Consider the following 23816-nt stretch of genomic DNA (forward strand, 5'->3'; position numbering starts at 1 on the left):
AGCATGTAGTGTGGTCTGAAATGCCATATTTTTTTTTCTTTTTCAAATCCTGTAGGGCCTTGGCAGCACCAGCGACCCAAAGAGGTAGGAAACCTACAGTGTGTGGAGGATGTAGCTTAGAACAGAGCTAATTCTGCAGTGATTTGAAGGCACTTTTGCTACCATGACTTGGATCCACTCATTCAGGTCACTATGAACATTAACCAAGATGTTTATTTCAACATTCTTGGTGGCCCAATACTATATTACCCTTTCTAGTATATCTTCATGATGAGTAAGGTGTGGACACTCCTGTCTTTTATGATGCCAACAGCTGTGTTCATAGAGCTACACACATACATACCTGATTTAACGAACACTCAGGTTCACTACTGTACCTTGCCCGGCCTGCTACATAACTCTTTTTTAATCACATGAAAATGTCTGGGACTATTTGTAACAGCAGATGAAATGTAGTAATCAACAAACATAAAATATGGTAACACCACAGGATCTAAACATCAGTGAGTGGCTTCAGCTGGATATGGCTTACCAAAAGAAACTTTTAAACTCTCTTGTTTGCCAAATTGAGGAAATTATAAAGGTTTCAGGTGATATTAGACGACATTAGTGTGATGCTTCCTGCTTGTGACTAATCTTCTCTCTGGTGTGTTTATTTCATGATGAACATCACAAAATTGAGTAAGTGTAAAATAATTTCAGTCAACTTACATCAAGAGTTACTATTTTTGCAGTGCCTTCCACTATCTGTTTTGGAGTGCAAGTCCTGAGAAAATCAATTAGCACTTTTGGGTCATTTGTGTTACATCCCAGCACAGCACCCAAGGTAAATGACCTCTCCTTCAAAGCTTTTCTGCTTGCCCAAGGATTAAAAACAGAACCGCTCTGTGCAATTGCTTTGTGAAAAAGTCCTAAATAAGAAAATATATTTAATATGTAACTGTATTAATAGGTCCAAATATTCAGTGAATCAAAAGCTATGATGGCACAAACTATTTAAAGGTTTGCATGGTATATTTTATCATCAATTTGAAAAAAACAAAAGCATTCTGCAAGACACTTTTAAACTCCCTGAACACATCAAACAATTTTTCTTTAAACAGTTGTATGACAATGCAATAAGGAAAAGAAAAGGGAATAAAATCCATGAAAATAATGTGAGTAATAGTAATAAAAAATTATATTACATTTATTACTAACATAAATTCAACTGTGCTTGCTACAGAACATTCACTAAGAGATGTTGTATACTTATCATTAACATTACTGTACGGCATACATCTCTCTCAGCTTACTCAAAGTACATATAGACAATGTCTTAGTACTAGTAATAGCAGTACGAGTACTAGTAGTAGTACAAGAGGTGATGAGCTGTAATTAAAAAAAGTCTGATTTATTCACACACACACACACACACACACACACACACACACACACACACACATTCACTAGAAGAGGCAAGGCTACTAATAGAAGAGGCCATACCTGTGCAGTTTGAAACAACTGTATTTCCACCAACCTCTCCCTCTGAAATCAGTAAAATAATAAACTCACTGAAAAGTAAAAGCTCTTACAGAATTGATGGCATTTCCAGCAAGGTACTTAAAGCTTGTTCCCCACAGATAAGTAGGATTCTCAGCCACGTATGTAATAGCTCTTCGGAGCAGGATGTTTTCCCCGATAGACTGAAATATGCCATTGTAAAACCATTGCATAAAAAGGGGGATACGTCGGATGTCAACAACTACTGCCAAATCTCTCTTCTGACAGCTCTATCAAAAATTTTTGAGAAAGTAATGTATTCAAGAGTAGCCTCCCATATTTGTAAAAATAAAGTACTAACAAAATGTCAGTTTGGTTTTCAGAAAGGCTTTTCAACAGAAAATGCTATACACGCTTTCACTGATCAAATATTAAATGCTCTGAATAACCGGACATCACCCATTGGTATTTTTTGTGATCTCTCAAAGGCCTTTGATTGTGTAAATCATGGAATTCTTTTAGATAAGCTACATCATTATGGTTTGAGGGGGGCAGTGCACAAATGGTTTAATTCATACTTAACTGGAAGAATGCATAAAGTTGAAATAAGTGGTTCATGTAATGTTAAAACAACAGCTGAATCCTCAAACTGGGGGGATATCAAGTATGGGGTCCCACAGGGTTCGCTCTTAGGTCCTTTACTGTTCTTGATATACATTAATGACTTACCATTCCACATTGATGAAGATGCAAAGTTAGTTCTTTTTGCTGATGATACAAGTATAGTAATAACATCCAAAAACCAAGAACTAAGTGATGTAATTGTAAATGATGTTTTTCAAAAAATTATTAAGTGGTTCTCAGCAAACGGACTCTCTTTAAATTTTGATAAAACACAGTATATACAGTTCCGTACAGTAAATGGCACAACTCCAGTAATAAATATAGACTTTGAACAGAAGTCTGTAGCTAAGGTAGAATTTTCAAAATTTTTAGGTGTGTCCATTGAGGAGAGGTAAAACTGGAAGCAACACATTGATGGTCTGCTGAAACGTCTGAGTTCAGCTACGTATGCTATTAGGGTTATTGCAAATTTTGGTGATACGAATCTCAGTAAATTAGCTCACTATGCCTACTTTCATTCACTGCTTTTGTATGGCATCATATTCTGGGATAATTCATCATTGAGTAGAAAAGTATTCATTGCTCAAAAACGTGTAATCAGAATAATTGCTGGAGCCCACCCACGGTCATCCTGCAGACATCTATTTAAGGATCTAGGGATCCTCACAGTAACCTCACAGTATATATATTCACATATGAAATTTGTTGTTAATAATCCAACCCAGTTCAAAAGTAATAGCAGTGTGCATAGCTATAACACCAGGAGAAAGGATGATCTTCACTATCCAGGGTTAAATCTGACTTTGGCACAGAAAGGGGTAAATTATGCTGCCACAAAAGTCTTTGGTCACCTACCAAACAGCATCAAAAGCCTGACAGATAGCCAACCAACATTTAAAAATAAATTAAAAGAATTTCTAGATGACAACTCCTTCTACTCATTGTCTGAATTTTTAGATATAAATTAAGGAAAAGAAAACCAACTTAAACATTAGTGTCATGCAATATTTTGTGTAATGTAATATCTTGTACAGACATCTTTTATTAACCTGACACGTTCCACATCATTACGAAGTGTCGTATTCATGATCTATGGAACAAGTATTAATCTAATCTAATCTACACACAGGTCAATTAAAAAAAAGTTTCAAACTGACATGGCAAATTGGGCATAGAACAAGGACCAGTAATCACATAGGAACCAGGCCTCACAAAGGCCATCCAGGGCTATTAACTGGTGTTGCAGTCATTTAGTCCCACGCTAAATATGGACACCCGATATAGGAGATGCTCAAAGTTTTGTCCAGATGCACTGGGACATACCTGACACTGACCCCTCATTGAATGTAGCACCTTCTCAAAGATACCAGATGTATCTTGAAGTCATCCTGCTGCCACAACAATCCAGCCCACTAGGTCATCCTGTGATGTAACAGCTGTCTCATACACAAGGCACTGCAGATACCCCACCCCGACAGGAATAAATTGATTGGGGACAGTTTGGGTGATTGTGGTGGCCATGAGACTGGCACAGGTTGCCAGAAGATGTGCCATCACTTGTTTGCTGAAATGCACAGGGCTCCATTGTGCTGAAATCGAATGTGGCAACGAACAGCTATGGGAACATTAATCAGCATGTCCAGCAGAACCTCTTGCAGCAATATTAGATAAGTGCCACCATCAAGTCAGTCCGGGAGAACACAGACTCATTGGTGAAGAGGACACTTGCTGTGAAGCTTCGGTCTGCAGTGGGCTCCTGCAGAAATCACCACACAAATCCCATGTGTTTGTTGTAGTCCCCCCAGACGCAATGTCTGGAGGCATTGTAAATGAAATGGATGCAGTCCTTTGTCAGGTAAAAAGTGTGCCAGATGAAGGGTTGGGCATTTCAGTGTGTGTGTGGAACACTTCCTTCCACCACAGCTGTTCATGCTGTTTGTTGGTGACCAGCATCCAGCTTGTGCACACAAAATGAGCCAGTTTCACACAATTGGTGATGCAGGGTGGTGAACAATGTGCTGAACAGCATCTGTCTATTGTGATATTTTGCACAATCAATCACACAGCTTCTCATCCATTGTAGTTGGCCTCGCCATAGATCAAATGCAACTCATCCATTTCGCAGTACATGTAGCTATCCATGTGACTACCAACACTTCCACGGCACAAATGGCTATGGTCTCTATGCACTCCACCCATGTTTGTATAGCAATGTCTTTTTGTGAACTTAGTGCCCTCCTGTGGCATTTGCGACCCCTGGTTCCTCTGTGATTACTGATCCTTTTATATGCCCAATGTGCCATGTTGGTTTGTAAACATTTCTTTGAATCAACATCTACAGTATATTCTCATTGAAATTTAATCTAATTCTGCATTGCCTCATTTTAGATCAGTACATGTTGCACAATATTTTACTAATTCTAATGTATTTAATACTGTCAACATTTCTCAAGATTTGAAAAATATGAGTTTTCTGATCCCTTCATTTATTTTATTTTATTTTACACTTCTAGTTCTATAGAACCAAATTGAGGAGAAAATCTCGTAGATCATGGAACATGTCAGTGTATGAAATTACATCATAAAAGTAATAACATATAAAATAAAATACTTATGAACCCAAAGAAAGGCAAGCCATAAGTTTATGTAAGCGCAATCAACAATATAACACAGAAATCAGCTTAATTTTTCAAGGAACTCCTCAACAGAATAGAGGGCGTGACTCATGATGAAACTCTTCAGTTTTGATTTGACCATGCATGGATTACTGCTAAGATTTTTGAATTCTTGTGACAGCTTATTGAAAATGGATGCAGCATTATACTGCACACCTTTCTGCACAAGAGTCATGGAAGTACGATCCAAATGCAGACTGGATTTGTGTCTAGTATTAAGTGGGTGAAAGTTGCTGGTTCTTGGGAATAAGCTGATACTGTTAACAACAGTAAAGAATATATATAATGAGAGGCCAATGTCAGAATACCCAGGCTAATGAACAGCGGTCGACCAGAGGTTCACAAATTTATGCCATTTATTGCCCGAAGTGCACGTTTCTGAGTAAAAACATCCTTTGAGAATCAGAAGAGTTACTCCAAAATATAATACCATACATTATAAGAGGATGAAAATAAGCAAAGTAGACCACTTTTCATTTCAAACTATCACTTACTAGAGATACCATTCAAATAGTAAAAATGGCAGTTTTAAGTCTTTGAACAAGACCCTGAATGTGGGTTTGCCACAACAATTTACTATCTACTTGAACACCTAGAAATTTGAACTGTTCAGCTTCACTAGTCATATGCCCATTCAGTGAAATTAAAATGCCAGGTTTTGTTGAATTGTGTGTTAGAAACTGTAAAAACTGAGTCTTACTGTGATTTAACGTTTGTTTATTTTCTCCAAGCCATGAACTTATGTCACAAACAGCACTATTTGAAACAGTACCAACATTGCACACAACATCCTTTACTGCCTAGCTAGTTCATCAGCAAACAGAAATACTACAGGGCGTATCATTTATATAAATAAGGAACAGGTGTGGCTCCTGCACTGATCCCTGTGGCACCCCCCATTTAACGGTGCTCCAGTCAGACCCCACATAGCCATTCTCAACACTATGGATAATGACATTTTGCTGTATGTTGTTAAACTAAGTGGTGAACCAATTTTGAGCTAATCCCCCCCCCCCCCCCCCCCCCCCAATTCCGTAATGGTCCAGCTTCTGAAGCAATACTTTGTGATCAACACAATCAAACACCTTTGTAAAATAAAAAAAAAGATGACTAGGTTCAAAACATTTTGTTTAATCTATCCAGTCCTCACAGAGAAAAGAGATTATAGCACTTCTAAAACTGAACTGAACATTTGACAACAAATTACATAGAATAAAATGATCAATTATCTTACACACACAGCCTTTTCAATAACATTAGTAAACGCTGATGACATAGAAATAGGTCTAAAATTATCTACCTTATCCCTTTCTCCCTTTTAATAAAGCAGCTTTACCACTGAGTACTTTAATTGTTCAGGAAACTGATCATTCTAAAAGGAAAAATTACAAATATGACTAAGTACAGGGCTGACATGTGCAGCACAGTACTTTAATATTATATTAATATTATTTATTATTTTATATTATTTATATTCATATTATCATATCCACAAGAGTCCTTAGTCTTCAGTGATTTAATTACTGACTCAATCTCTCCCTTGTCAGTATCACAGAGGAGTATTTCAGGCATCAGTCTTGGAAAGGAATTTTCCAAGAGAGTTATATGATTCCCTGTAGAAACTAAGTTTTTCTTTAACTCACCAGCAATGCTCAGAAAGTGATTGTTAAATACTGCACATATATCTGACTTATCAGTAACATAAATAGTTTTACTACAAACTAACTTTATATAGTCAATCTTGTGCTGCTCACCAGACGTTTCCTTCATGACTGATCATATGGAGGGATCAGAAGCCAATCAGTGTAAGTCATCATTTTTCTGCAAGTGACTTAACAGATACCTGAGTATTCAATCTTTTAGTTGCCAAGACAAGTAAGTCACAATTTGACACTTCTTACGCTAGATGGCAGTAAATGTACTGACCACAGAGTAAATGAGCTGAAATGTTCCAAAGTCATTTAGTATAAGTCAGTTTGCAATTCCGGTTTACTTGTTGTGGCATACAGTTGGACATAGTAATCTGTTGCTGCTACACAATACGTTATTTTTAGATCGGGATGTCCTCTCCACTCATTGAAAATACACCATTCTCAGATAGCGGTTCTGAATATGTACCAGACAATCATAATAATTTGTCCGATTCAGGTATGTACATTCAATCGTCTAAAATGTGTCATAATTTCATGTGACCACTCAGAAAAGGCTTCTTTGCCAAAACTAATGTATTGTTTATCTCGTTACTGATACTGTAACCTGCCAATGGGAACATTACATTACAAGCACTGCTGAACATGTGTTTTGGAATAATATTTTTGAATTGTGAAATGTTTGGTGAGCTACAATGAATGACTTCCTAAATATTTTATTTATTTGTAAATGTCACTGAAGAAGATGATCACCAATTAGAAAACCATGACAAAAGCAATGAAAATGAGAATATGATGAAACAGAAAGAAAGAAAATGGAAGAGGGAGCAATATTCATGGAAAAGAATAGTCAGTTCTGCCAAGAGATCTTCTGGGAAAGCTTATGTGAACGGAAGTGGGAAAAATATGCCTGAAAAATCGTTTAAAAATGTGAACTGTAAATGTTCAAGACAGTGTTTTTATTTAGTAAATCCTGTAGAATAGTGATTATTGTTTGAATCCTTTTATAAACTGGGTGATAATGCAGTGAAGCAATGTCATCCAAGAAACTCATCGAAGGCACCAAAATCGAAAACTCTGACATATTATTTGACAACAACAGTAATGTCAGTTGGTGTGTGTAAAAAGTTTTTTGCGGAGTGGTGTTTGTCTTTATAAAATATCAGGTAGTACAGAACCATCCGCATGTACTGATAAAAGAGACCACAGGCCACCAATTTAAAAAAAAAAAAAAAAAAAAAAAAAAAAAACTGAAGTGACAAAAGCGAAAGAACACATCAAATCGTTTCCCTGTTATAAAAGTCATTATACCCTCTCTGATGCCCCAAATCAGAGTTATTTGCAGTCTGATCCGAATATCAGAAAGATGTACAACCTTTTCGTGGAGAAATGTGCACAGGATGGTATCGAACCTGTCAAAGAAAAGATGTATTATCATGGGTTTTCTACTAATTTCAATTTACATTTTAAACTCCCATCCAAAGATACATGCCAGTTATGCAATTCCCTGCAGAACATTCTTACTTTTGATAATGATGATACAAAAAAAGGATGAGGCAAGGATTACAAAAAGCTTCATCTTCCTCAAGCACAACTAGCAAGACATTCTTTGAATTCAGACAAGTTGCTTGCAGGAGATGATGTTTACATTTTTACTTTTGATCTACAAAAAGCTTTACCTTTCTCAAAACTTCCCACATCTGTTGCCTATTACAAATTAAATACACTCCTGGAAATTGAAATAAGAACACCGTGAATTCATTGTCCCAGGAAGGGGAAACTTTATTGACACATTCCTGGGGTCAGATACATCACATGATCACACTGACAGAACCACAGGCACATAGACACAGGCAACAGAGCATGCACAATGTCGGCACTAGTACAGTGTATATCCACCTTTCGCAGCAATGCAGGCTGCTATTCTCCCATGGAGACGATCGTAGAGATGCTGGATGTAGTCCTGTGGAATGGCTTGCCATGCCATTTCCACCTGGCGCCTCAGTTGGACCAGCGTTCGGGCTGGACGTGCAGACCGCGTGAGACGACGCTTCATCCAGTCCCAAACATGCTCAATGGGGGACAGATCCAGAGATCTTGCTGGCCAGGGTAGTTGACTTACACCTTCTAGAGCATGTTGGGTGGCACGGGATACATGCGGACGTGCATTGTCCTGTTGGAACAGCAAGTTCCCTTGCCGGTCTAGGAATGGTAGAACGATGGGTTCGATGACGGTTTGGATGTACCGTGCACTATTCAGTGTCCCCTTGACGATCACCAGTGGTGTACGGCCAGTGTAGGAGATCGCTCCCCACACCATGATGCCGGGTGTTGGCCCTGTGTGCCTCGGTCGTATGCAGTCCTGATTGTGGCGCTCACCTGCACGGCGCCAAACACGCATACGACCATCATTGGCACCAAGGCAGAAGCGACTCTCATCGCTGAAGACGACACATCTCCATTTGTCCCTCCATTCACGCCTGTCGCGACACCACTGGAGGCGGGCTGCACGATGTTGGGGCATGAGCGGAAGACGGCCTAACGGTGTGCGGGACCGTAGCCCAGCTTCATGGAGACGGTTGCGAATGGACCCCAGGAGCAACAGTGTCCCTAATTTGCTGGGAAGTGGCGGTGCGGTCCCCTACGGCACTGCGTAGGATCCTACGGTCTTGGCGTGCATCCGTGCGTCGCTGCGGTCCGGTCCCAGGTTGACGGGCACGTGCACCTTCCGCTGACCACTGGCGACAACATCGATGTACTGTGGGGACCTCACGCCCCACATGTTGAGCAATTCGGCGGTACGTCCACTCGGCCTCCCGCATGCCCACTATACGCCCTCGCTCAAAGTCCGTCAACTGCACATACGGTTCACGTCCACGCTGTCGCGGCATGCTACCAGTGTTAAAGAATGCGATGGAGCTCCGTATGCCATGGCAAACTGGCTGACACTGATGGCGGCGGTGCACAAATGCTGCGCAGCTAGCGCCATTCGACGGCCAACACCGCGGTTCCTAGTGTGTCCGCTGTGCCGTGCGTGTGATCATTGCTTGTACGGCCCTCTCGCAGTGTCCGGAGCAAGTATGGTGGGTCTGACACACTAGTGTCAATGTGTTCTTTTTTCCATTTCCAGGAGTGTATGTATCTAAAAAGAAAGATGATGAGACTTACCAAACAAAAGTGCTGGCAGGTCGATAGACACACAAACAAACACAAACATACACACAAAATTCAAGCTTTTGCAACAAACTGTTGCTTTGTCAGGAAAGAGGGAAGGAGAGGGAAAGACGAAAGGATGTGGGTTTTAAGGGAGAGGGTAAGGAGTCATTCCAATCCCGGGAGCGGAAAGACTTACCTTGGGGGGAAAAAAGGACAGGTATACACTCGCACACACACACATATCCATCCGCATATACACAGACAGCAGCACATGTCTGCTTGTGTCTGTGTCACAAGAGGAGAAGAACGTAACAAATATAAATCAGGTCCAATGTTGTGGATGGTCATCATTGTCAGGGAAACCCAGAGACAGAGAGAGAGAGAGAGAGAGAGAGGGGGGGAGGAGGGAGGGAGAGAAAGAGAGAGAGAGAGAGACCAACACCCTACCAAAAGCATTCTAAACATTTATTACCTTTTGACATTGGAGATATCAAATGATATTGTACAGAGGCACCACCAGCACTTTGACCAAATATTGTAACATTATCTGGATCACCGCCAAAGTTTATGATGTTCTGCTGAATCCATCTGAGGGCAGCTACTTGGTCCTTAAGGCCATTATTGCCTGGTATAGTTGCATCTTCCAAACTTAAAAAGCCTGTTGAGAAACAAACATTTGTCCAATTTTTAAACTGCTACATTGTGTCTAAAAACTAATTAAAACTTGAAAAGAAACAGGTTTTTGAAAATGTGCTTCACAAGAGATATGTTCTGGCAGTTCACATTGATTATATTCATGTGGAGAACAGGCTGATATTCAATAGAATTACAGAGTTCATTCCATTTCACAGCTGCCTCAATTTTACTCACCTATGCCACTTTCCTGTTACAAACACTTTTCAAAAACGGTTCAAATGGCTCTGAGCACTATGGGACTTAACATCTGAGGTCATCAGTCCCCTAGAACTTAGAACTACTTAAACCTAACTAACCTAAGGACACCACACAAATCCATGCCTGAGGCAGGATTCAAACCTGCGACCATAGCAGTTGCGCGGTTCCAGACTGAAGTGCCTAGAACTGCTCGGCCACACTGGATGGCAAACACTTTTCAGTTTTTGAACTGCCATCGGACTCACTTGCCCTTCTATCTGTTCATTGTATGGTATCAAAACTCCACTCACGTATGCACAAACACTAACATGTAAGGCAAAACAATGTATGGGTTTTGTAGAAGAATAATATGTGCATCTGCCTACAACAGTCATGTTATCAGTGCTGAATAATATGTTCTACACTCAGCAGTAAAGTATTACAAGATTTCTTGAAAGTACTACTAATACAGGTAACTTCTAATGTTTATTAGAGCAAATATAGTGCTTTGCTGGTTTGAGGAAGGTAATCAAGACTACCTGCTAATTTAACAAAGATAACTTAAGTAATTTTTCCACAGTATATTTACCAAGAGCTCCAAGGCGGTAATTCAATGTGACTACAATAACATCAGCAGCAACTAAATAATCTGGACCGTAAAGATCAGTGTTTCCTGATCCAAATCCGAATGCACCTCCATGGAACCATACCATAACAGCTTTCAGTGGCTCATTTTGTGAAGTAATCTGTAATATATTACATGAAAACATATTTATTAGTAATGCCAATAATCACAATTGCTCATTATGTGGAATTAGTAACAAAGCTATGAATGCTTTACAGTTACAAAATGACACTAGGACATCAAGTATGATTTTATCCTTCTTTGACAAAGGGAGTAAAAATTAGGGGCAGACAAATGAGAATGCACTATGAAGTGTTGGCCTTAATATAAATAAAAGTACTCCTGATGAGGATTATGTGAAAAATACTTAATCTAACAATGAAACCACAAACAATATAATATAAAAAATATTTTACATTTTTAAAACATTATCTTCCCACAGTGTTCCAATGACATAACAACAACCTTGAACTGGTTCTTTAGTTATTCAGTCATTCATTCCCACATCATGGTCTGTCAATCCCATCATGAAGGAGAGCCTTCATGGATGCGAAACAAGTCGAGTTATACATTAACAGGCAGAAGCAAACACTGCTGTCTACTTGTGCAAAGCATATTAACACCAAATTATAACTAGTGCCAAATTAACTAAACCAATAATTATAAAACTTTACACAGGGTGGTCAGTGAGAGTCTGAAAAGCTCTTAAGAGAGTTGCAGGGTAAGCTGTGATTAGAAATAGTTGTTAACAAAAAAATTTGATATGTTGTGCCATTTCCAAGCTAATTACTCATAGCACTGAAGTTAACCAATCAGGCCGCTAAATGTGCATATTCAAGTCGCGTGCCAGATACAATTAACGCCAGTTGTTGTCATAGCATAGATGATAGTGTACAAGACTGCTCAGCCCTTGGCTCAGGTTAGATTCTTACTACCATCCTATCTCCAACTTTTGCATTGCTCTCTTGTTCGGTTTCAGGAAGGAAACCAAGAACACATTTGGTAATGCTGTCTCTTGAATTTGTGTATGCAACTGTGTGATTGGCTAACTTAAGTGATAATTAATACTTCGAACAGAGCATATACATAAATTTGTTTACGTGGCCATCTTCCACAGCAGCTGTTAAAATGGGTTACTTTTGGTTAGGTTGGCAAAATCAAGATCTGTCGGATACAAATATTAGAATGAGGCAGAATTTACGTTTATGAGAAAAAATATTCAGGTACACAGGGTGTCCCACCTAACTCTGCAATTTCATACACACTATGTTATCAAAGTATCCAGACACCTGGCTGAAAATGACTTACAAATTCGCGGCACCCACTATCGGTAATGCTGGAATTCAATATGGTATTGGCCCACCCTTAGCCTTGATGATAGCTTCCACTCTTGAAGGCATACATTCAGTCAGATGCTGGAAGGTTTCTTGGGGAATGGCAGCCCATTCTTCGTGGAGTGCTGCACTGACGAGAGGTATTGATGTTGGTCGGTGAGGTCTAGCTCAAAGTCGGCATTCCAAAACAACCAAAAGGTGTTCTATAGGATTCAGGTCAGGACTCTGTGCAGGCCAGTCCATTACAGGGATGTTATTGCCATGTAACCACTCTGCCACAGGCTGTGCATTAGGAACAGGTGCTCGATCGTGTTGAAAGATGCAATCACCATTGCCGAATTGTTCTTCAACAGTGGGAAGCAAGAAGGTGCTTAAAACATCAATGTAGGTCTGTGCTGTGATAATGCCATGCACAACCACACCATAACACCACCACCTCTGAATTTTACTGTTGGCACTACACAAGGTGGCAGATGACATTCACTGGGCCTTTGCCATACCCACACCCTGCCATCAGATTGCCACATTGTGTACCGTGATTCATCACTCCACACAATGTTTTTCCACTGTTCAGTTGTCCAATGTTTACACTCCTTACACCTAGCGAGGCGTCACTTGGGATTAACCGGCATAGTTTTCTCACCTCCCGCCTAACTGTCATGGTACTTGCAGTGGATCCTGATGCAGTTTGGAATTCCTATGTGATGGTCTGGACAGATGTCTGCCTATTACACATTACAAACCTCTTCAACTGTTGGCAGTCTCTATCAATCAACAAATGAAGTCGGCCTGTACGCTTTTGTGCTGTATGTGTCCCTTCACATTTCCACTTCACTATCATATCAGAAACAGTGGACCTAGAGATGTTTAGGAGTGTGAAAATCTCACATACAAATGTATGACACAAATGACACCCAATCACCTGACCACATTCGATGTCCGTGAGTTTCGTGGAGTGTCCCATTCTGCTCTCTCACAATGTGTAATGACTACTGAGGTCGCTGATATGGAATACCTGGCAGTGGGTGGCAGCAAAATGCACCTAATATGAAAAAGGTATGTTTTCGGGGATGCCCGGATACTTTTGATCACATAGTGTATTTCCTGAATGAAACAAGTAAAATGCAATTGGTCAGGGATGAAAATATGTCAGAGGCTCACACAAAGGTCAGGAATGCACAACCCACAGAAGTAAAAAACATCCTTTTCACTACATGGTTAAATTTATTTAAATGGTTTTCTACCAAAATGGACAGTGGAGGAAACCCCTGCTATGCACATTGCAGCACAAACCGAAACCACTGCCATTCTTTTTCAGAAGGTATGAGGTTTAGAACATTGAAACCAAGTCTGCCATCACTAACGGGTCTTCTGAGTTTCATTTCAGTAGAAAACACATACATGTGCCATTTAAACAAAAGTAACTTTGGGTTGAAAGTGATGTTTGTTCATTTCTGTGGATTGTGCATTCCTCCCCTTTGTATGAGCCTTGACATAGGTGCATCCCTGGCCAACTGCATTTTTCACATTTAGTTTCATTTTGGAAATGAAGTTGTGGAGTTAAGTGAAATGCTCTGTACTGTAGGTCTGGCTAATGTGGTATTCTTTTACTTCATCTTTCAATATTTGGAGATTTTCAACTTCCTGCCTGATGTCCTGTGGCAACCTGCTATATTCTGCACCAGAATATAAAACTCCATTCTGGAGCCTAGAGAGGGATGCACAGTCCATATGGAAATTATTTCTGCATCTAGTATTGTGGTTGTGACTTGCTAAGTTAATCCTAATTTTGCTCTTGTTATTTACACAAATACCATAACGGAGTATATATACTGGCATGTAAGTGTAAGAAGTCTTAGCTCCATGAAGAGCCTTCTGCAAGACATACTGTTATCAACTTTGCACAGTATTATTATAGTACACTTCTGTGGAATAACCACTTTTCTCACCCCAGCTGCAACGCCAAAGAAGACTATGCCTCAGGACAGAACTGAGTGAAAGTATTGTCTGCAGATCGATGCAGTAAGGGAGACTTCTTGGTACAAAGCAGACAGAACTGTGTTTTCTGGTTAACTGATCCACATGCTGTTGCCACCTCCATTTACTATCCGTACTGATACCCAGGGACTTCACACATGGTGCCTCATCCAATTCATGCCCAATGATGCCTACTTCTGATACCTAAAAGTTAATGTGCTTTGTTTGGAAATCTGTAATCTTAGTTTTTACAATATTAAGGGTTTACAAGTTTAGGCAGTGTAAACCAGTTCCATTATTCTCCCAGCTATGTCTAGTATGGATATCTTTGGGTCTTTTACCAATAAACATGTGTCATCAGCAACCATTATAGTTTCTGAAGAGCCTGCCATTGTCCCTGGTAAATCATTTATGTAGACGAAGAACAGGAGCAGGCCATGCACCAAACATGGTGGAACACCATATTTAATGTTCCCCCACTCTGAATTTAATCTCATTACTCCATAGTTTTATGTTTCTCTTATATTGTAATACTCTTAGTATTGCCATGCTGAGTCTGAGGTATTGTAATACTCTTAGTATGGTAATACTGAGACTGAGGTATTGTAGTACACAATATTTCTGTTCAGTATATCACCCAATCCAGTTCAATACCTATATTTAACTGAATCTTTATATAATCTTTATAAAATGACTAGTTTAGTTATTATTACTGTAAAAATATGTCACAGTTTAATTTTCAGTACAATGGAGACCAGACATTTCAAGTTATTTCCATAATATGAATTTGACCCACTACCCCAGCAGAAATAATGTCCATCATAAAATCTTTAAAATCAAAAACATCTAGTGGGTATGATGAAATTTCAACAAAGCTAATTAAAGAATGTGATTTTGAGTTAAGTAACATATTAAGCTATCTGTGTAACCAGTTATTTATCAGTGGAATATTTCCTGAATGGTTAAAATATGCTGAAGTTAAGCCACTGTTTCAGAAAGGAGATAAAGAAATAGCATCAAATTTCCATCCAATTTCACTTTTGCCAGCATTCTCAAAAATTTTAGAAAAAGTAATGTACAGTCGGCTTTATAAGCATCTTATCTCAAATAACATACTGTCAAAGTCACAGTTTGGATTTCTAAAGGGTTCTGATATTGAGAAAGTTATCTACACTTACAGTGAAAATGTGCTTAATTCATTAGATAAAAAATTGCAGGAAACTGGTATATTTTGTGATCTGTCAAATATCACAATATCCTTTTAAGTAAATTAGAATATTATAGTGTAACAGGAAATGCTGCAAAATGGTTCAAATCTTATATCTCTGGCAGGAAACAAAGGGTGTTATTAGGAAAGAGACATGTATCAAGCTATCAGGAATCATCTAACTGGGAACTAATTACATGTGGGATCCCACAAGGTTTCATTTTAGGGCCTTTACTTTTTCTTGTGTATATCAGTGACCTTTCATCAGTAACATTACCAGATGCCGAGTTCATTTGATGCCGATGCCGATGATACAAACATTGCAATAAATATCAAATCAAGTGTAGTCCTAGAAATATCAGCTAATAAAATATTTGTGGACATTAATCACTGGTTCCTAGCCAATTCCTTGGCACAAAACTTTGAAAAAACACACCACATGCAGTTCAGAACTTGAAAGGGGTGTCCCACGACTATATGCCTAACATATGATGACAAGCAGATAGAAGAACTGGACAGTGTTAAATTCTTGGGATTACAGCTTGATAATAAATTCAACTGGGAAAATCACACCACAGAAATGCTGAAGCGTCTTAACAAATCTCTATTTCCAGTATGAATAGTGTCAGACACAGGTGATATAAAAATGAAAAAGCTGGCATACTATGCTTACTTTCATTCCATAATGTCATATGGGATTATTTTTTGGGGTAATTCATCAAGCCAAGCTAAAGTTTTCTGGGCACAAAAATGTGCAGTAAGAGTTATGTGTGGTGTGAACTCAAGAACATCCTGCAGAAGCCTGTTTAGGGAACTAGGGATACTAACTACTGCTTCCCAATATATTTATTCTTTAATGAAATTTGTCATTAAAAATATATCACTTTTTCAAACCAACAGCTCAATTCATGGAATCAATACTAGAAATAAGAATAATCTTCACAAGGATTTAAAGTCACTTAGTCTTGTACAAAAAGGTGTGCATTATTCAGGAACACACATTTTCAAACTTGCCAGCAGCCATAAAAGCTTAAGAACCAGTGAAATTCAGTTTAAGAGAAGTGTAAAGAATTTATTGATGGCCAACTCCTACTCCATTGATGAATTTCTCAATAGTACCAACTGATTCGTGTGTGTGTGTGTGTATATATATATATAAGTACAATATAACTTCTGCACAATTTCAGTGCATTAATGTGTTCATTGTATATAAGTATTATAGTGGTTGTATTACACATTTATTACCTTATAAATAAATAAAAAAACTTTTTTATTTTAAATTCAGTGCATTAGTATTTGTAAACTGATTCTTTCATATAGTGTTCACCATTTGTTTGAGTTGTAAATACAGGGTTATTACAAATGATTGAAGTGATTTCACAGCTCTACAATAACTTTATTATTTGAGATATTTTCACAATGCTTTGCACACACACACAAAAACTCAAAAAGTTTTTTTAGGCATTCACAAATGTTCGATATGTGCCCCTTTAGTGATTCGGCAGACATCAAGCCGATAATCAAGTTCCTCCCACACTCGGCGCAGCATGTCCCCATCAATGAGTTCGAAAGCATCGTTGATGTGAGCTCGCAGTTCTGGCACGTTTCTTGGTAGAGGAAGTTTAAACACTGAATCTTTCACATAACCCCACAGAAAGAAATCGCATGGGGTTAAGTCGGGAGAGCGTGGAGGCCATGACATGAATTGCTGATCATGATCTCCACCACGACTAATCCATCGGTTTTCCAATATCCTGTTTAAGAAATGCCGAACATCATGATGGAAGTCCGGTGGAGCACCATCCTGTTGAAAGATGAAGTTGGCGCTGTCGGTCTCCAGTTGTGGCAGGAGCCAATTTTCCAGCATGTCCAGATACACGTGTTCTGTAACGTTTTTTTTCGCAGAAGAAAAAAGGGCCGTAAACTTTAAACCGTGAGATTGCACAAAACATGTTAACTTTTGGTGAATTGCGAATTTGCTGCATGAATGCGTGAGGATTCTCTACCGCCTAGATTCGCACATTGTGTCCGTTCACTTCACCATTAAGGAAAAATGTTGCTTCATCACTGAAAACAAGTTTCACACTGAACGCATCCTCTTCCATGAGCTGTTGCAACAGCGCCGAAAATTCAAAGCGTTTGACTTTGTCATTGGGTGTCAGGGCTTGTAGCAATTGTAAACGGTAAGGCTTCTGCTTTAGCCTTTTCCGTAAGATTTTCCAAACCGTCGGCTGTGGTACGTTTAGCTCCTTGCTTGCTTTATTCGTCGACTTCCGCAGGCTACGCGTGATACTTGCCCGCACGCGTTCAACTGTTTCTTTGCTCACTGCAGGCCAACCCGTTGATTTCCCCTTACAGAGCCATCCAGAAGCTCTAAACTGCGCATACCATCGCCGAATGGAGTTAGCAGTTGGTGGATCTTTGTTGAACTTCGTCCTGAAGTGTCGTTGCACTGTTATGACTGACTGATGTGAGTGCATTTCAAGCACGACATACGCTTTCTCGGCTCCTGTCGCCATTTTGTCTCACTGCGCTCTCGAGTGCTCTGACGGCAGAAACCTGAAGTGTGGCTTCAGCCGAACAAAACTTTATGAGTTTTTCTACGTATCTGTAGTGTGTCGTGACCATATGTCAATGAATGGAGCTACAGTGAATTTATGAAATCGCTTCAATCATTTGTAATCGCCCTGTATTTGTCTTGTATTGTTGTTTTTCTGACATTTTCTACATCCTGGAGGACCTCCTCACTATGGATCAATTGGAATGAAAGTAAATCTAATCTAATCTAATCTAATACCACTTAATTCTGTTTAAAAGTAGAATTTTCTAATTTTAATTGTTAAACATACTCACAATGTAGTATTTGTAACAGAAAGAGTTTGTATTAGACAAAACTAACCATAAAAACTACATTTATATTTTAAGCTGTGTGAATTGTTGCATTTAAATAGTTTTACATGTCATCTGTGATTGTAAATTTATTACAATATTATGCCCAAAAATTCCTGAAACTATTTACATTGTTACAATGAATCACATGTTACCATGGCTGTAATCAAAAGTTAGTTACTACTGGGCAGTCAACATGACAGTAGAGATTTTGTGGTGGTAGTAATTTGATAGTGTGTTAGCAGTTACTCACAAAGTTATTTCTTTATGAATAAATTATTCAAGCTCCATAAAAATGTAGTTTGACTACTTATTGCAAGAAAAAGTCACTATTCCTGAATTAAACGTCTGCATTCCAGAATATTCCTACAGAATGAACTCTGGCAATCTGTAATAATCAGAAATGGATAACAACAACCTCAACAAATAATTACACCATATAAATAAAAATAATGAACAGGCATACATCCTTACCTGTTCTAATAATTAGTAATTGCAAATATACTTTTTCACAGTCTTTTTGCATGCTATCGATCAACTGGAAATTTTTGACTTTATTAATTTATTCTAATGACATATTTAAGAACAGGAAATGTCATAGCATTCAGAAAGTCTTTGATTAGTGTCATGGAGTTCTTATTTAGGGAGAAAAGTAAGAGTTATATCTGGGAAATAGGATGGATGTTGCACCAGGTCTTGATGCAGAAAACTGACTTGTTTTCATTGCCCAACTGTTTTTGTGGCCAGGAGTGATGTCTTGACGAAAAATAATCTTTTTATGTAGAGTATGCCTCATTCCAAAATTTGGTATTCATTGTGATCAAGAGATAAGAATAATTTCCCTCTTCTTTACTTGTTTCAAAGTACTCAATTTACAAATAACACTAGCCAACAGTGAAAATGTAACTGGGGTGAAATAAATGTTTCTTAACTGTATCAACCACGCTGACAATGATAAACAACAATGGAAAGCTCGAATCAGCTCTCTTTTCCAAGTTACAGGGGGTGGAATTTAATTATAATTATATTTTATTAGCATTTATTGTCAAACCTTTCCCATATAGGCTTCAAAATTCCGCTGATGGTAGACACAATGATGACGTTTCAGGCAACATAAGCTGTGTGCATTTTATCACTATTTTTAGCCCAGGCTCATAGCGACAAGTGGAAGGGGAAGGGGAAGTGGGAGGGGAAGGGGAAGTGGAAGGGGAAGGGGAAGTGGGAGGGGAAGGGGAAGTGGGAGGGGAAGGGGAAGTGGAACGGAGGAGAAGACTATGTTTCATTTAAGCATAGTTTCAGTCTGTTACAAACTATGTTCTGTTAATGTCCTGGAAGAAAGTGTTACTGAAATGTAGTTAGCGCATGCTGTCATTATAAGTCCTCTGATTTAAGATGCCTTGCAAATGAATAAATAGTGCTGACTATTTTTGCTACATTTGCAGGCATTCTACATTGAAATTGCACAGGAGGTCAATATCACTGTGTGTTAGGAAGGCTTACAGACTGTACTTAGGCTATGAAATCGGGGAGCAAGACAAGCCCTGGGGTCCTCATGTATGTTGCATATTTTGTGTCTCCTTCCATGTGCTTTGCTAAAACCATGTAAATGGGTGTTGATTTTGTATGATAAATCCAATAACACATGGTACGTAAATGTAAGCTTTCCTGGAGTATACTGCTGATGAAATCTTCTCGGGCTTCCATCCGGGTAGTTGCATCAAACATCTACGACATTTCAATGAGTGTCATTCTCATCATCTTCTGGCGAAGTGTCGATGGACTACGGCCGTCATCTATATATAGCTTGTTGGCGGTGTGCGGCCGTGGTCCCTCCACACCCCCCTGCTGGCGCTGGGCCAGTTGTGGTGGGGAAACCATGCGAGGCCGGGTGACGTTGGCCAACTGCTGCATTGGTCTTGCTTAGACTTGTGAAGCATTAGCAGCTGAGCACAGTCCCAGCGTATAGCTGCTATTGCAGGGTTCCACACCAAACTTAAATGGTAGCCCTCGTCCCTGTTGACGAGATTGTCATGTAATCTTATTTTGACTGATTCCTTGATGATGCTCTCCCAGAAGCCACTGGCTCGGCAAAGCATTTTCGTTTCTTCAAATTGGAAGGTGTGTCCCTCATCGAGGCTGTGTTCTGCCATGGCTGATTTGTCCTTGTGCCCCAGCCGTATGCATCTAATGTGTTCCTGGCAGCATTGCAAGATGCAGCATTGTGTTTGACCTGTACTGGAGCCCACATTCGCATAACAATTTGAATTCATAACCACAATGAAGCAGATGCGGCTGCAGTAAGAAGATCTACTTGTGAGCTTTGACTTAACATCCCTCTTTACACATGTTCCACTTCAGGATGCCTTGGTACTCTTATCAGATCTTTTCAAGTCCAAGATAGTAAAATTATTTGAACATGTTTTCACCACAACCTATTTCAAATACAACAGAGAATTTTATGAACAGGTTGATGGGGTAGCCATGGGTTTGCCACTTGCTCCAGGGATTGCCAATCTCTATATGGAGCATTTCGAGGAGCTGGCACTAGAAACGGCACAGCTTAAACCTAAACACTTCTTCTGTTACGTTGATGACACATTTATTGTATGGGAACATGGAAGAAAAGCCATGAATGAATTTCATGAACACCTGAACAGCATTCACAAAAACATACAGTTCACAATGGAGTTAGAACAAGATGGATTTCTTCCATTTTTGGATGTTCTTATCAGGAGAAAAGCAGACGGCATGCTAGGACATGCAGTGTGCAGAAAGAAAACCCACATGGACCTATATCTCCATGCTTTGAGCTGCCACCACCCAGTGCAACGGCACACTGTTCTAATGATGCTAGTTCACAGAACAAGAGCCATCTGTGACAAAGACAGCCTTCCAGCTGAGCTGCAGCACGTTAAGGATGTGTTTCGTCAGAATGGTTACAGTGAAGCACACATTAGATGTGCATTGAGGAAGAAAAAGAGTGACACAGCCATCCACAAAGAAGAGGAAGAGGAAAAGAAACTCGCCTTTATACACTACATTGTGCCCCCGTCAGCCAAAATTGCGAGAATAATGGGGAAAAACAACATCACAGCAATTTTTCGACCACCTCCAAAAATGAAATAGTTACTGTGCTCAGTGAAGGACAAATTGCAGCTACAAGTTCCTGGTATATATAGTATACCGTGCTTGTGTGGGCTCCAGTACATTGGTTAAACACAATGCTGCATCTCGCAATGCTACCAGGAACACATTATATGCATGTGGCTGGGGCACAAGGACAAATGGGCTGTAGCAGAACACAGCCTTGATGAGGGACACACCTTCCAATTTGAAGAAACGAAAATGCTTTGCCAAGCCAGTGGCTTCTGGGAGAGCATCATCAAGGAATCAGTCAAAATGGGAGCCTTGTCGACAGGGACGAGGGCTACCATTTACGTTCGGTGTGGAACCCAGCAATAGTAGCTATATGCTGGGACCATGCTCAGTTGCTAATGCTTCATGATTCTAAGCTAGACTAACGCGGCAGATGGCCGACATCGCCCGGACCCATGTGGTCCTCCCTCCCCCCACCCCCCCTCTGCACATACACACTGTCCCAGGGGTGGGGAGGGACGGCGGCCACGCGCCACTGACCACCTATATATAGATGACGGCCGCAATCCATTGACGCTTTGCCAGAAAATGATGTGAATGACACTCACCAAAACATTGCAGATTTTCGACGCAGCTACCCAGATGGAAGTCCAAGAAGATTTCATTAATAACAGATGGTATTTCCAAGAAGAAAACGTCTTCCCTGACATATCCTACCATACCATCGGCCATGCGACCAGTGCCTCATGGAGATGGACTGCCTGCTCCTGTTGTTGTGGTCTTCAGTCCTGAGACTGGTTTGATGCAGCTCTCCATGCTACTCTATCCTGTGCAAGATTCTTCATCTCCCAGTACTTACTGCAACCTACATCCTTCTGAATCTGCTTAGTGTATTCATCTCTTGGTCTCCATCTACGATTTTTACCCTCCACACTGCCCTCCAATGCTAAATTTGTGATCCCTTGATGCCTCAGAACATGTCCTACCAACCGATCCCTTCTTCTGGTCAAGTTGTGCCCCAAACTCCTCTTCTCCCCAATTCTATTCAATACCTCCTCATTAGTTATGTGATCTACCCATCTAATCTTCAGCATTCTTCTGTAGCACCACATTTCGAAAGCTTCTATTCTCTTCTTGTCCAAACTATTTATCGTTCATGTTTCACTTCCATACATGGCTACACTCCATACAAATACTTTCAGAAACGACTTCCTGACACTTACATCTATACTCGATGTTAACAAATTTCTCTTCTTCAGAAATGCTTTCCTTCCCATTGCCAGTCTACATTTTATATCCTCTCTACTTTGACCATCATCAGTTATTTTGCTCCCCAAGTAGCAAAACTCATTTACTACTTTAAGTGTCTCATTTCCTAATCTATCCCACCCAATTGTGATAGTGACAATGGCAGTAGTGAAACTAGCACTGCACCATCATCTTCAAAACCAATTTCTTCAAAAGACCTGATTTTGTGTGTAACAATGAGGGTACACAGATTGACAAAACAACCCAGTGTGATCTTAATGATCTAGTGGGAATCTGGAATTGCCGAAAGATAAAGCTGAATTGTGGGCATCAAGACTACAACAGCAGGATTGCTTTGACAAGATGGCAAATGTAACTGCATTCTTTAATCACCTTATGCCATTCTTTCCATTTTTGAAAAGTAAAAAGAACTTGGAATTTTGTAGTGATGTACAGTGACTAATGGCAGCAATGGGCATCTACTATAAAACTAATCAGTGGTACTTGCTCATTGACTCCTCCAAAATCAGTCTTAAGCACGCACTATTCCACAATGCCAACATGATTCCATGGATTCCCATTACATGAAAGTGACATAAGATAGCATGAAACAATTGTTACTGCAATTGAAGTATGACAAGTTTAAATGGCAGGTTTGTGGGAATTTGAAAGTCATAGGTATAGTACTTGGGCTACAACATGACTATAGCAAATTCTGTTGCTTCCTGTGCCTCTAGGATAGCTATGCCAAAGTACTTCATTATAAAAAGAAAGATTGGCCTAAGCATCAATCATCTGAACTTGGCTCTCGCAATATTCTGCACAAAGCACTTGTCAAATCCAAGAACATAATTCTCCCTGCCACTGAAAAACTTCATTGAGGCCATACACAAAATCAGTGAATCATTTCTCTATTTGTGAGAGAAATTTCCACATCTTAGTGAGGCAAAAATAGAAGGGGGGTTTTCGGGGTCCCCAGAT

General features: G+C 39.7%; 1 protein-coding gene across 1 annotated transcript in view; it reads right to left on the reverse strand.

The window, feature by feature from the left end:
• Nucleotides 1-23816, reverse strand: part of LOC126162506 (esterase E4-like) — a 125991-nt gene that overhangs the window by 11407 nt on the left and 90768 nt on the right. Inside the window, exons 5-7 of the mRNA XM_049919056.1 lie at nucleotides 11049-11205; nucleotides 10059-10244; nucleotides 712-911 (exon numbers count right to left, since the gene is read on the reverse strand). Coding sequence (XP_049775013.1) covers nucleotides 712-911; nucleotides 10059-10244; nucleotides 11049-11205 — 543 coding nt within the window. The remainder of the gene's footprint in view (nucleotides 1-711; nucleotides 912-10058; nucleotides 10245-11048; nucleotides 11206-23816) is intronic.

This window comes from Schistocerca cancellata, chromosome 2 (assembly GCF_023864275.1).
Source record: "Schistocerca cancellata isolate TAMUIC-IGC-003103 chromosome 2, iqSchCanc2.1, whole genome shotgun sequence".
NCBI classification, from domain to species: domain Eukaryota; kingdom Metazoa; phylum Arthropoda; class Insecta; order Orthoptera; family Acrididae; genus Schistocerca; species Schistocerca cancellata.